This window comes from Chiloscyllium plagiosum, unplaced genomic scaffold (assembly GCF_037043375.1).
Source record: "Chiloscyllium plagiosum isolate Xiang-an unplaced genomic scaffold, Cpla_swu_hap1 HiC_scaffold_45, whole genome shotgun sequence".
Taxonomy (NCBI): Eukaryota; Metazoa; Chordata; class Chondrichthyes; order Orectolobiformes; family Hemiscylliidae; genus Chiloscyllium; species Chiloscyllium plagiosum.
The window spans coordinates 3,510,522-3,526,157 of record NW_028270183.1 but is presented as its reverse complement, the minus strand read 5'-3'; the positions used below and the strand labels follow the sequence as shown (position 1 = coordinate 3,526,157).

Below are 15,636 nucleotides of genomic sequence, written 5' to 3'. Positions count from 1 at the left end.
TGTGCGCGTCTGTGTATATGTGTGTCCATGTGTATGAGTGTATAGGAGTGCCTGTGTGTGTGTGTGTGTGTGTGTGGGAGATCTGTGTGTGTGTATAGTGCAGTGGTTGTCACCTGTAATGTGACATGAACCCAAGGTCCCAGTTGAGGCCCTCCCTATGGGTACTGAACTTAGCTATCAGCCTCTGCTCGACCACTTTTCGCTGCTGCCTGTCCCGAAGTCCGCTTTGGAGGATGGTCACCCGAAGGTCCGAAGCCAAATGTCCTGGACCACTGAAGTGTTCCCCAACTGGGAGGGAACCCTCCTGTCTGTTGATTGTTGTGCGGTGCCCATTCATCCGTTGTCGTAGCCTTTGCTCGGTTTCCCCAATGTACCATGCCTCTGGGCATCCTTACCTGCAACGTATAAGATAGACAACGTTGGCTGAGTCACATGAGTACCTGCCATGTACAAGGTGGGAGGTTCCCCACATCTATGTCCACACTCTGACATGTCTTGCAGCGTCCACCGTGACAGGGTTGTATGGAGTTGTCCTGAGAGCCGGGCAGTTTGTTACGAACAACGATCTGTTTGAGGTTTGGCGGTTGTTTAAAGGCAAGTAGTGGAGGTGTGGGGAAGGTCTGGGTGAGGTGCTCATCCTCATTGATAATGTGTTGCAGGTCACGAAGAACATGGCGTAGTTTTTCAGCTCCTGGGAAATACTGAACAACGAAGGGTGCCCTGTCGGTTGCAGCACGTGTCTGTCTCCTGAGGAGGTCATTACGGTTCCTTGCTGTGGCACGTCAGAACTGGCGGTCGATGAGTGGGGCATCGTACCCCGTTCTTGTGAGGGCATCCTTGAGGACTTCCCGGTGTCCATCATGTCCCTCCTTATCTGAGCAGATCCGGTGTACACGTAGGGGTTGTCCATAGATTACATTACAAGATAATACATGGCTTGGAAAGGGTGGACGCTAAGAAATTGTTTCCGTTAGGCGAGGAGACTAGGACCCCGTGGACACAGCCTTAGAATTAGAGGGGGTAAATTCCGAACAGAAATGCGGAGATATTTCTGCAGCCAGAGAGTGGTGGGCCTGTGGAATTCATTGCCACAGAGTGCAGTGGAGGCTGGGACGCGAAATGTCTTCAAGGCAGAGATTGATAAATTCTTGATGTCACAAGGAATTAAGGGCTACGGGGAGAATGCGGGTAAGTGGAGTTGAAATGCCCATCAGCCATGATTGAATGGCGGAGTGGACCCGATGGGCCGAATGGCCTTACTTCCACTCCTATGTCTTATGGTCTTATAGGGGATGGCTGTTTGAATATGTTTTGGGTGGAAGCTGGAGAAGTGTAGCATTGTGAGGTTGTCTGTGGGTTTGCGGTAGAGTGAGGTGCTGAGGTGTCCATTCTTGATGGAGACACACGTTCCAAGAATAAGACAAATAGTCGAGAGTAGTCCATGGTGAGTTTGATGGTGGGATGAAACTTGTTAATGTCACTGTGTAGTTTTGATAAGTGACTCCTCGCCATGGGTCAGATAAGGAGGGACGTGACGGACACCTGGAAGTACTCAGGGATCCCCTCACAAGAACGGGGTACGATGCCCCACTCATCGACCGCCAGTTCCGACGTGCCACAGCAAGGAACCGTAATGACCTCCTCAGGAGACAGACACGTGCTGCAACCGACAGGGCACCCTTCGTTGTTCAGTATTTCCCAGGAGCTGAAAAACTACGCCATGTTCTTCGTGACCTGCAACACATTATCAATGAGGATGAGCACCTCACCAAGACCTTCCCCACACCTCCACTACTTGCCTTTAAACAACCACCAAACCTCAAACAGATCGTTGTTCGTAGCAAACTGCCCGGCTCTCAGGACAACTCCATACAACCCTGTCACGGTGGACGCTGCAAGACGTGTCAGAGTGTGGACATAGATGTGGGGACACCTCCCACCTTGTACATGGCAGGTACTCATGGTGACTCAGCCAACGTTGTCTATCTTATACGTTGCAGGTAAGGATGCCCGGAGGCATGGTACATTGGGGAAACCGAGCAAAGGCTACGACAACGGATGAATGGGCACCGCACAACAATCAACAGACAGGAGGGTTCCCTCCCAGTTGGGGAACACTTCAGTGGTCCAGGACATTCAGCTTCGGACCTTCGGGTGACCATCCTCCAAGGTGGACTTCGGGACAGGCAGCAGCGAAAAGTGGTCGAGCAGAGGCTGATAGCTAAGTTCAGTACTCATAGGGAGGGCCTCAACCGGGACCTTGGGTTCATGTCACATTACAGGTGACAACCACTGCACTATACACACACACAGATCTCCCACACACACACACACACACACACACACAGGCACTCCTATACACTCATACACATGGATACACATATACGCAGACACAGACACCCACACACACCCTGACAGACACACACACTCACACATGCACCCCCTCACAGACTTAAGACACTCTGCACTCACTACACACATACACTCTCTCACACTCACAACCCCGAACCCAGTCAGACACACACACAGACAGACAAAGACCCACATGCACACATATATTTTGTGGGTGAATTTGTACTTGCAGGGTTACATTGTACTTTGCTCAAAAACTGCATGAATTCATGTAAAACTCTGTTACCTCACTTTTTAGATTAGAATCAATCTAAACATCAGGTCATAGACAGAGAACACAGGGGGCCAACACTTTCAACATATTGTCTAGCTATAACTCATTGTTAACAGCTAACCCGAGAATGCAACTTTTTAAAAAAAGGTTTTGTGATTTACACATGAAAGAAGTGAAACTATCACGGTATTCTAACAGATGAAAGGCTTAACAGACAATCAGTTTTTCAATGTATAATTTCAGTTACATCCCACTGCAAATTTTTGCTATAAATTCTGTGTTCCGATCAAGCCCTCTACAATCACCTGATGAAGGAGCGTCGCTCCGAAAGCTAGTGCCTCCAATTAAACCTGTTGGACTATACTCAATACAGCAGCAGTGAGCCTGAGGCCGCAGTGTAAAACCAGGTCAGTACACAGTGTCATTTAGTTCTCATTGTCACCCTCGGTGCCCTATCCCCTCCCCCACCGCCTGCCTGTGACCCTCAGACTTCACCGTCTGTCACTCCAAAACAGCCTCAGTGTTAATTTCGGGTTGACCTCTGCACTGAGTAGTTAGCTGTCCATTGCCTGAGCTATTTCCAGACGGTGAGTTCCCCTTCCCTGTTTTGCTAATCCTGTCCATTCCTGTAATTTGCTTCACCTTTTGCCCAGAGTCTGACTGGGAGTATGTGCCCTGCAGCAGCCCCATCATAAACAGGAGATAAATCGTTCACTAAACTTCCCATCTCTCCCTGTGGTTGGTCAAAATGGAATGCTGAACTAACACTTTCTCCTCAGTGACATCGTCTGCCTGTGAATTCACAGCATTTTCTGCTTTGATTTAATTTTTCCACAATTACATGATTTAATTTAACTTTGTACATTGCAACAGTTGCTGCTATTTCAAGGGATTCATTGACTCTGAACCACATTATATGATCAACAGTTATGAAGCTAAAGGGATGTGAATATAGGAGTATGGTTAGTAAATTTGCAGATGACATCAAAATTGGAGGTATCGTGGACAGTGAAGAAGTTTACCTCAGATTACAACAGGATCTGGACCAGATGGGCCAATGGGCTGGGAAGTGGCAGATGGAGTTTAATTCAGATATGTGCGAGGTGCTGCATTTTGGGAAAGCAAATCTTAGCAGGACTTATACACTTAATGGTAAGGTCCGAGGGAGTGTTGCTGAACAAAGAGACCTTGGAGTGGAGGTTCATAGCTCCTTGAAAGTGGAGTCACAGGTAGATAGAATAGTGAAGAAGGCGTTTGGTATGCTTTCCTTTATTGGTCAGAGTATTGAGTACAGGAATTGGGAGGTCATGTTCCGGCTGTTCAGGACATTGGTTTGTACTGTTGGAATATTGCGTGCAATTCTGGTCTCCTAACAGAAAGATGTTGTGAAACTTGAAAGGGTTCAGAAAAGATTTACAAGGATATTGCCAGGGTTGGAGAATTTGAGCTATAGGGAGAGGCTGAACAGGCTGGGGCTGTTTTCCCTGGAGCATCGGAGGCTGAGAGGTGACCTTTCAGAGGTTTATAAAATCATGAGGGGCATGGATAGGATAAATAGGCAAAGTCTTTTCCCTGCGGTGGGGGAGTCCAGAACTAGAGGGTATAGGATTAGGGTGAGAGGGGAAAGATATAAAAGAGACCTAAGGGGCAACGTTTTCACACAGAGGTATGGAATGAGCTGCCAGAGGATATGGTGGAGGCTGGTACAATTGCAACATTTAAAAAGGCATCTGGATGGGTATTCGAATGGGAAAGGTTTGGAGGGATACGGACCAACTGCTGGCAAAGGAACTAGATTAATTGAGGATATCTGGTCAGCATGGACAGGTTGGATCGAAGTGTCTGTTTCTGTGTTGTATATCTCTCTGACTCGATTGTTGGTGTTGGTGGTTGCAACACTTTTCTGAAATAGACTCTGCTGTTACTGAAGGAGCCACCAGAGGGCAATCCTGTCTTATTTTTAAAACCATAAGCCATCAGAGCAGTAGTGGGCCATTCGGCCCATCAAATCTGTTCCGCCATTCAGAGAGATCCTCATGGCTGATCTGATCATTCGCAACTCAACTTTCCTGCCTTTTCCCTATAACCCATGAATCCCTTCCTGGTTAAAAACCTGCCTATCTTAGCCTGGAATGTACTCACTGATCTATTCTCAACAGAAAAGTATTTCACAGATTCCCTCCCCCCCCCACACTCTGAGAGAAGAAATTCCTCCCCATCTCTGTCCTAACTGGGTGATCCATTATTCTGAGAATATTCCCTCTGGTTCTAGACTGTCCCACAATGGGGAAACACTCTCTCCACATCAATCGAGCAAGTCCTCCAGGAATCTTAAGGCTTTGTGTAGATTTCGGAGATTAACCCATTTGATGTTTCATTTCTAATGTTGATATGTTTCAATCCAAACTATTCCATTTGACAATCTATTTGGTGTAACTCAGTACTAAGGAGAGTTGTTGGATTGCCAGTGAGTTGGGTCAGTACCTGAGCAGAGAGTGCTGACCTTTCAGGAGTGATGCTCCCCCCAGCTGACTGTCCAGCGTGGGAATGATACTTCTCCCCCCCCCCCCCCCACCCCCCCCCCCCCCCCGGCTGACTGTCCAGTGTGGGAGTGATACCTTCCCCCCCCCCCCACCCCCCCCTCGGGCTGACTGTCCAGTGTGGGAGTGATACCTCCCCCCCCCCCCCCCCGACTGACTGTCCAGTGTGGGAGTGATACCTCCCCCCCCCCCCCCCCCCGACTGACTGTCCAGTGTGGGAGTGATACCTCCCCCCCCCCCCCCCCCCCGACTGACTGTCCAGTGTGGGAGTGATACCTCCCCCCCCCCCCCCCCTCTGACTGACTGTCCAGTGTGGGAGTGATACCTCCCCCCCCTCTGACTGACTGTCCAGTGTGGGAGTGATACCTCCCCCCCCCCCCCCCCCCTCTGACTGACTGTCCAGTGTGGGAGTGATACCTCCCCCCCCCCCCCCCCTCTGACTGACTGTCCAGTGTGGGAGTGATACCTCCCCCCCCCCCCCCCCCCCCCCCCGCGACTGACTGTCCAGTGTGGGAGTGATACCTCCTCCCCCCCCCCCCCCCGACTGACTGTCCAGTGTGGGAGTGATACCTTCCCCCCCCCCCCCCCCCCCCCCCCGACTGACTGTCCAGTGTGGGAGTGATACCTCCCCCCCCCCCCCCCCCCCTCTGGCTGACTGTCCAGTGTGGGAGTGATACCTCCCCCCCCCCCCCCTCTGGCTGACTGTCCAGTGTGGGAGTGATACCTCCCCCCCCCCCGACTGACTGTCCAGTGTGGGAGTGATACCTCCCCCCCCCCCCCCCCTCTGACTGACTGTCCAGTGTGGGAGTGATACCTCCCCCCCCCCCCCCTCTGACTGACTGTCCAGTGTGGGAGTGATACCTCCCCCACCCCCCCCCCCTCTGACTGACTGTCCAGTGTGGGAGTGATACCTCCCCCCCCCCCTCTGGCTGACTGTCCAGTGTGGGAGTGATACCTCCCCCCCCCCCCCGACTGACTGTCCAGTGTGGGAGTGATACCTCCCCCCCCCCCCCCCGACTGACTGTCCAGTGTGGGAGTGATACCTCCCCCCCCCCCCTCTGACTGACTGTCCAGTGTGGGAGTGATACCTCCCCCCCCCTCTGACTGACTGTCCAGTGTGGGAGTGATACCTCCCCCCCCCCCCCCTCTGACTGACTGTCCAGTGTGGGAGTGATACCTCCCCCCCCTCTGACTGACTGTCCAGTGTGGGAGTGATACCTCCCCCCCCCCCCCCCCCCGACTGACTGTCCAGTGTGGGAGTGATACCTCCCCCCCCCCCCTGACTGACTGTCCAGTGTGGGAGTGATACCTCCCCCCCCCCCCCCCCGACTGACTGTCCAGTGTGGGAGTGATACCTCCCCCCCCCCCCCCCCCGACTGACTGTCCAGTGTGGGAGTGATACCTCCCCCCCCCCCCCCCCCCGACTGACTGTCCAGTGTGGGAGTGATACCTCCCCCCCCCCCCCCCCGACTGACTGTCCAGTGTGGGAGTGATACCTCCCCCCCCCCCTGACTGACTGTCCAGTGTGGGAGTGATACCTCCCCCCCCCCCCCCCCCGACTGACTGTCCAGTGTGGGAGTGATACCTCCCCCCCCTCTGGCTGACTGTCCAGTGTGGGTGTGAGTGATACTCTGAGGCTGCCCTGTTTCCCACACTGGGAGTGCTTTCTGTGTATCCCCCTACCCTGAGCAGCTCTGACTATGAGAGAGGGGTTATGAATGAACAGGAATTGCGGTGGTTGGACCTGACATCGCATTATGGAAACGTTTGGGGCAGCCTGACAGCAGTGGGAAGGCTAGGTTGGTGAGACCTGGGTAAAGGGGGAGAGAAACAGGTTGGCAGTGTGGCATTACAAAGGGGAGGAGCTCAGGAGGGCAGAATGGGCGAGTCCGGAGGGTTGCTGAGCAACTCCACGTCGAACACGAATCTGACAAAGTGGAACATACCAAACAGTCCGCCTGCTCAGCCTCCCAGCAGCCCTGATTTCAGAAAGCAGAGTTGGACAATCCTTGGGGTGTCTTGTTCGGTATGAAGCCATTCATCCCTGGGGTTAGGAACATGACACTGAGGTCAGGCAGAGGCCTTGTAGGTGTTTGTGTTTAGGATGGTGCCTGTGTCAGTGAACACTCGCTGCTGTTACACCGTGGACTGCAGTTATACTGCCTGCCCAGATAATGGCACAAGGCCTGACATGGCCCACCACATCCTCTGACATTCCCAAATCTCAGGAACACTTCAGGACTGGCAACTAAACATTGATAGCATTCAGTCAGTCATTGGTAAGAGCTAAAATAAGAGTGGCAGTAAAGTGATTCTCTTCCTGTTATTGTCACTCTGCCAATCTCTGAGATTACAGCAACTACTTGAAGCAACATTATCATTGTCTGTTAGACACTTAGGGCCCTTTCACCAAACACATCCCCCTTGATTAATTAACCCCCACTTCACTTCAGATCTGTCCACAGCTCAATGTTCAGATAGGTTTAGTTGTGGCTCAGGAGTGAACCCTCTCTCTAAGTCAGAATGTTCTTATTCCAGCCCTGAGCACAATAATACTGGCCAAAGCTTCAGGAGTTCTGCCATCCCACGACACTGACCCTCTGACAGTGCGGCACTCCCACGACACTGACCCGCCGACAGTGCGGCACTCCCTCGACACTGACCCACTGACAGTGCGGCACTCCCTCGACACTGACTCTCCGACAGTGCGGCACTCCCTCGACACTGACTCTCCGACAGTGCGGCACTCCCTCGACACTGACCCTCCGACAGTGCGGCACTCCCTCAGCACTGACCCTCCGACAGTGTGGCACTCCCTCAGCACTGACCCTCCGACAGTGTGGCACTCCCTCAGCACTGACCCTCCGACAGTGCGGCACTCCCTCAGCACTGACCCTCCGACAGTGCGGCACTCCCACGACACTGACCCTCCGACAGTGCGGCACTCCCACGACACTGACCCTCCGACAGTGCGGCACTCCCTCGACACTGACCCTCCGACAGTGCGGCACTCCCTCGACACTGACCCTCCGACAGTGCGGCACTCCCTCGACACTGACTCTCCGACAGTGCGGCACTCCCTCGACACTGACCCTCCGACAGTGCGGCACTCCCTCGACACTGACCCTCCGACAGTGCGGCACTCCCTCGACACTGACTGTCCGACAGTGCGGCACTCCCTCGACACTGACCCTCCGACAGTGCGGCACTCCCTCGACACTGACCCTCCGACAGTGCGGCACTCCCTCGAAACTGACCCTCCGACAGTGCGGCACTCCCTCGACACTGACCCTCCAACAGTGCCACTCCCTCAGCACTTACCCTCCAACAGTGCGGCACTCCCTCAGCACTGACCCTCCAACAGTGCGGCACTCCCTCAGCACTGACCCTCCAACAGTGCGGCACTCCCTCAGCACTGACCCTCCGACAGTGCGGCACTCCCTCAGCACTGACCCTCCTAGTGCGGCACTCCCTCGACACTGACCCTCCAACAGTGCCCACTCGCTCAGCACTTACCCTCCAACAGTGCGGCACTCCCTCAGCACTGACCCTCCAACATTGCGGCACTCCCTCAGCACTGACCCTCCAACAGTGCGGCACTCCCTCAGCACTGACCCTCCGACAGTGCGGCACTCCCTCGACACTGACCCTCCAACAGTGCCCACTCCTCAGCACTTACCCTCCAACAGTGCGGCACTCCCTCAGCACTGACCCTCCAACATTGCGGCACTCCCTCAGCACTGACCCTCCGACAGTGCGGCACTCCCTCGACACTGACCCTCCAACAGTGCCCACTCCCTCAGCACTTACCCTCAACAGTGCGGCACTCCCTCAGCACTGACCCTCCAACATTGCGGCACTCCCTCAGCACTGACCCTCCAACAGTGCGGCACTCCTCAGCACTGACCCTCCGACAGTGCGGCACTCCCTCAGCACTGACCCTCCGACAGTGCGGCACTCCCTCGACACTGACCCTCCGACAGTGCGGCACTCCCTCGACACTGACCCTCCAACAGTGCGGCACTCCCTCGACACTGACCCTCCGACAGTGCGGCACTCCCTCGACACTGACCCTCCGACAGTGCGGCACTCCCTCAGCACTGACCCTCCGACAGTGCGGCACTCCCTCAGCACTGACCCTCCGACAGTGCGGCACTCCCTCAGCACTGACCCTCCGACAGTGTGGCACTCCCTCAGCACTGACCCTCCGACAGTGTGGCACTCCCTCAGCACTGACCCTCCGACAGTGCGGCACTCCCTCAGCACTGACCCTCTGACAGTGCGGCACTCCCACGACACTGACCCTCCGACAGTGCGGCACTCCCACGACACTGACCCTCCGACAGTGCGGCACTCCCTCGACACTGACCCTCCGACAGTGCGGCACTCCCTCGACACTGACCCTCCGACAGTGCGGCACTCCCTCGACACTGACTCTCCGACAGTGCGGCACTCCCTCGACACTGACCCTCCGACAGTGCGGCACTCCCTCGACACTGACCCTCCGACAGTGCGGCACTCCCTCGACACTGACTGTCCGACAGTGCGGCACTCCCTCGACACTGACCCTCCGACAGTGCGGCACTCCCTCGACACTGACCCTCCGACAGTGCGGCACTCCCTCGAAACTGACCCTCCGACAGTGCGGCACTCCCTCGACACTGACCCTCCAACAGTGCCCACTCCCTCAGCACTTACCCTCCAACAGTGCGGCACTCCCTCAGCACTGACCCTCCAACAGTGCGGCACTCCCTCAGCACTGACCCTCCAACAGTGCGGCACTCCCTCAGCACTGACCCTCCGACAGTGCGGCACTCCCTCAGCACTGACCCTCCAATAGTGCGGCACTCCCTCGACACTGACCCTCCAACAGTGCCCACTCGCTCAGCACTTACCCTCCAACAGTGCGGCACTCCCTCAGCACTGACCCTCCAACATTGCGGCACTCCCTCAGCACTGACCCTCCAACAGTGCGGCACTCCCTCAGCACTGACCCTCCGACAGTGCGGCACTCCCTCGACACTGACCCTCCAACAGTGCCCACTCCCTCAGCACTTACCCTCCAACAGTGCGGCACTCCCTCAGCACTGACCCTCCAACATTGCGGCACTCCCTCAGCACTGACCCTCCGACAGTGCGGCACTCCCTCGACACTGACCCTCCAACAGTGCCCACTCCCTCAGCACTTACCCTCCAACAGTGCGGCACTCCCTCAGCACTGACCCTCCAACATTGCGGCACTCCCTCAGCACTGACCCTCCAACAGTGCGGCACTCCCTCAGCACTGACCCTCCGACAGTGCGGCACTCCCTCAGCACTGACCCTCCGACAGTGCGGCACTCCCTCGACACTGACCCTCCGACAGTGCGGCACTCCCTCGACACTGACCCTCCGACAGTGCGGCACTCCCTCGACACTGACCCTCCGACAGTGCGGCACTCCCTCAGCACTGACCCTCCGACAGTGCGGCACTCCCTCAGCACTGACCCTCCGACAGTGCGGCACTCCCTCAGCACTGACCCTCCGACAGTGCGGCACTCCCTCAGCACTGACCCTCCGACAGTGCGGCACTCCCTCAGCACTGACCCTCCGACAGTGCGGCACTCCCTCAGCACTGACCCTCCGACAGTGCGGCACTCCCTCAGCACTGACCCTCCGACAGTGCGGCACTCCCTCAGCACTGACCCTCCGACAGTGCGGCACTCCCTCAGCACTGACCCTCCGACAGTGCGGCACTCCCTCAGCACTGACCCTCCGACAGTGCGGCACTCCCTCAGCACTGACCCTCCGACAGTGCGGCACTCCCTCAGCACTGACCGTCCGATATTGCAGCACTCCCTCAGCACTGACCCTCTGACATTGCCAACCGCCCCGTGGCTGAACACTTTAACTCCCCCTCCCACTCGGCCAAGGACATGCAGGTCCTTGGCCTCCTCCATCACCAGACCCTGGCCACATGATGCCTGGAGGAAGAGCGCCTCATCTTCCACCTAGGAACCCTCCAACCACACGGGATGACTGTAGATTTCTCCAGCTTCCTCATTTCCCCTTCCCCCACTGTTCTCTCAGTCCCAACTCCTGAATTGAGCACCACCTTCTTGACCTGCAATCTTCCTCCCGACCTCTCCGCCCCCACCCCCTTTCCGGCCTATCACCCTCACCCTCACCTCCTTCCACCTATCGTATTCCCAGCGCCCCTCCCCCAAATTCCCTCCGCCCTACCTTTTATCTCAGCCCGCTTGGCACACCAGCCTCATTCCTGAAGAAGGGCTTATGCCCGAAACGTCGATTCTTCTGCTCCTCGGATGCTGCTTGGCCTGCTGTGTCTTTCCAGCACCGCATTTTTCAACTCAGCACTCCCTCAGCACTGACCCTCCAACATTGCAACACTCCCTCAGCACTGACCCTCCAACATTGCAACACTCCCTCAGCACTGACCCTCCAACATTGCAACACTCCCTCAGCACTGACCCTCCAACATTGCAACACTCCCTCAGCACTGACCCTCCAACATTGCAACACTCCCTCAGCACTGACCCTCCAACATTGCAACACTCCCTCAGCACTGACCCTCCAACATTGCAACACTCCCTCAGCACTGACCCTCCAAAATTGCAGCACTCCCTCAGCACTGACCCTCCAACATTGCAGCACTCCCTCAGCACTGATCCTCCGACAGTGCAGCACTCCCTCAGCACTGATCCTCCGACAGTGCGGCACTCCCTCAGCACTGACCCTCCGACAGTGCGGTACTCCCTCAGCACTGACCCTCCGACAGTGCAGCATTCCCTCAGCACTGACCCTCTGACAGTGCGGCACTCCCTCAGCACTGACCCTCCGACAGTGCAGCATTCCCTCAGCAATGACCCTCCGACAGTGCGGCACTCCATCAGCACTGATCCTCCGACAGTGCAGCACTCCCTCAGCACTGACCCTCCGACAGTGCGGCGCTCCCTCAGCACTTAATCTCCGACAGCGCGGCACTCCCTCAGCACTGACCCTCCGACAGTGCGGCGCTCCCTCAGCACTTAACCTCCGACAGTGCAGCATTCCCTCAGCACTGACCCTCTGACAGTGCGGCACTCCCTCAGCACTGACCCTCCGACAGTGCGGCACTCCCTCAGCACTGACCCTCCGACAGTGCGGCGCTCCCTCAGCACTTAACCTCCGACAGTGCGGCACTCCCTCAGCACTGACCCTCCGACAGTGCGGCACTCCCTCAGCACTGACCCTCCAACAGTGCGGCACTCCATCAGCACTGACCCTCCGACAGTGCGCCGTTCCCTCAGCACTGACCCTCCGACAGTGCGGCACTCCCTCAGCACTGACCCTCCGACAGTGCGGCGCTCCCTCAGCACTTAACCTCCGACAGTGCGGCACTCCCTCAGCACTGACCCTCCGACAGTGCGGCACTCCCTCAGCACTGACCCTCTGACAGTGCGGCACTCCCTCAGCACTGACCCACTGACAGTGCGGCACTCCCTCAGCACTGACCCACCGACAGTGCGGCACTCCCTCAGCACTGACCCACCGACAGTGCGGCACTCCCTCAGCACTGACCCACCGACAGTGCCCACTCCCTCAGTACTGACCCTTCGACAGTGCGGCACTCCCTCAGCACTGACACTCCAACAGTCCCCACTCCCTCAGCACTGACCCTCCGACAGTGCGGCACTCCCTCAGCACTGACCCTCCGACAGTACCCACTCCCTCAGCACTGACCCTCTGTATTGATTCCCTCAGTGGGAGTTCCTTTCAGGTCTGAGATGGGCAATTCCATTGATTTCCATAACCAATTAATTGGAAATGCAACATCGACCTGTTGTTTTGAACTCAAGAGACCACTTTCTCTCAAACCTTTGTCCAGTTTGTGAGGACAGTGAGTTGACTCAGTAAGAAGGTGAGCATTGTGTTGATGATGAACAGACTTCAGTGCTGTCCTGTGAGCTGTGCTCATGGAGCTGCAAGTACCTGAGGCAGGTTAGTAAGAACACAGAGAATGACCTACCCTCCATATCACTCACCCATTCACTGTCTATCGTTCAGCCCGGCAAGATGTCAGGGTACAGCACTAAGGTGGTCCACTGATATTGTATTTTTATGTTTTAAAACTTGTCAAAGGGCTTCATGGGAGAGTTAGCCATTAGAACGTGACGCTGAGACATGTGGGGAAGTGAGGAAGACAGCTGAGCAAGGATTGGTGAAAGGGCTAGGTTTCAAGAAGTTTCTGAGAGCAGGGAAGTGGGCAGAGAGTTTCAGGGAAGAATGGTGTGGGTGTGTGAAATCTGTCTCCTGGAGGTGGTTCCAGAGACAGGGACAATGGTCTTGCTGGACTCTGGGAAGCAGCTGGTGTGTGAACAGGGCTTGGTGTCAATTAGGGAGTGGGATTTGGGTAAGTAGATGAAGGCTGAGAGGTGGGAGTTTGGGCAGGAAGCCATGGTGTTTACAAGCCCAGCCCAGCCCTGGGTGTGAGCATGTCCCCACTGCCTCTGCTTGTGATCAAACACCAACCAAGCAGCCTGACACTGACCAGGTTCCTGGCGGTGACAGAGGGGTCTCCACAAGGGAATAGAAACGTCAGGCCCGATTGTGTGGGGTGAAAGTGCATGGCAAAGGGGAGGAACAGGAAAGCAAAGTGAAATTTACCGTGCCTTCTCAGTGTCAGCCTGTGTGAAGAGGCCCATTGATCGGAGACCTTCCCCCAGCTCAGTCACGTCCACACGCCCGTCCATGTTGGTGTCAAACTGCCGGAACAGCTCTGCCCATTTCTGTTCCCTGTCCTCCTCTTGTTCCTCCTGTCCGGCACCTTCTGTAGACGTTGCTGTCCACCTGCAGAAAGGTTTCCTCATGTTGGCGGGGTGCAGCTGCTTACAACTCTGCTGCTGAGCGCTGGGGCTTAATCCGCATTAAGCAAGGAAGCAATCAGCTTTCACATGGGAAGGGTCGCGGCTCCCCCTCAGCCCCGACAGGCATGGTCACAGCAAAAACAAATCCACCTGAACAAGATTCACACCCCTCCCCTGCACTGGACCCACCAAATACTGATCGGTCCGGGGGAGAAAGCTGCGTGTGTGCAGTTAAAACACCAGCCGGGAATGCTCAGCGCTAAATCTGCTGTTTCATGTCACCACCTGCTTCATTTCAAATACACCACACAACACGATCAACATCATCCAGCACCTTCCACAGCAGCTTCCAGCTTCACCCTCGGAGGCCAAGGCAAGGCAGACAGCGTGGACCTGTTGGTGGGCAACCACCTTGAGACATTGATGGTTTCACCAAAGATCCTATCTTTGGGAAAAAAAAATGCAGACGGCAAAGGAAGGTGAGAAGGGCAAGGATTTGGACTGGAAAGGAATTGGGGGTGTGGGTGGGAGGGAGGAGCGTCCTGAGGTGCCAGGGACAGGGGGGAAGGCTGGACAGGGGAATGGGAGCAGTCAGGAGGCTCCAGACAGGGAAGGGGAAGTGGAAGGGAGCAAATTAATTCACTCCCAGAAGCTTAATGAACAGTGAAGCAGAGTCGAAATAAAAATAAAGGATTGCAATTTGGGAAGGCAGATCAGGTCAGGACTTAATGGTAAGGTCCTGGGGAGTGTTGCTGAACAAAGAGACCTTGGAGTGCAGCTTCACGGTTCCTGGAAACAGGGGTTGCAGGTAGACAGGGTAGAGAAGGTGCCATTCTGTATGCTTGCCTTTATTGGTCGGTGCACTGAGTACAGGAGTTGCGAGGTCATGTTACATGTGTACAGGGCATTGGTCCTATCGAAAAGATGTTGGGAAACTTAAAAGGGTTCAGAAAAGATTTACAAGGATGTTGCCAGGGCTGGAGGGCTTGAGCTATAGGGAGAGGCTGAACAGTCTGGGGCTGATTTCCTGGGAGCGTTGGAGGCTGAGGGGTGACCTTATAGAGGTTTATAAAATCATGAGGGGCATGGATAGGGTAAATAGGCAAAGTCTTTTCCCCAGGGTAGGGGAGTCCCAACGTAGAGGGCATAAGTTTCAGGTGAGAGGGGAAAGATTTTTAAAGGTCAGCTTTCTCACATAGAGGGTGGTACGTGCATGGAATGAGCTGCCAGAGGAAGTGGTGGGGGCTGGTACAATTGCAACATTTAAAAAGGCATCTGGATGGGTATATGAATAGGAAGGGTTTGGAAGGATATGGGCCGGGTGCTGGCAAATGGGTAGGATATCTGGTCAGCATGGATGAGTTGAATGGAAGGGTTTGTTTCCATGCTGGATAACTCGAAGCAGTTTAAGAGGAATCTCGGAGCTAATCATCTTGTGGCTTCAGGACTACTGATTTAGGGAGAAATGCCTGAATTAAGATGGGATGAATGCTGAATCTGGATGGCTGTGAACAGACACATACCTCCTTGTCATCAGAATCCCTGGCCAGGTGACCAAGAGAAAGACAGAAAGAGGTGAGGGTCTGTCCACAGACCTGTTTGGCTCCTGGCCTGAATACATTCA

The 15,636-nt window shown here is 55.4% G+C and overlaps 1 protein-coding gene across 1 annotated transcript in view; it reads right to left on the bottom strand.

Moving 5' to 3' along the window:
- The window catches only part of LOC122552301 (mitochondrial adenyl nucleotide antiporter SLC25A24-like), a 104,744-nt gene extending 90,229 nt beyond the window's left edge, over window positions 1-14,515 (bottom strand). Inside the window, exon 1 of the mRNA XM_087983514.1 lies at window positions 13,818-14,515. Coding sequence (XP_087839640.1) covers window positions 13,818-14,015 — 198 coding nt within the window. The 5' untranslated portion in view covers window positions 14,016-14,515. The remainder of the gene's footprint in view (window positions 1-13,817) is intronic.
- Between the last annotated feature and the right edge of the window lie 1,121 nt (window positions 14,516-15,636).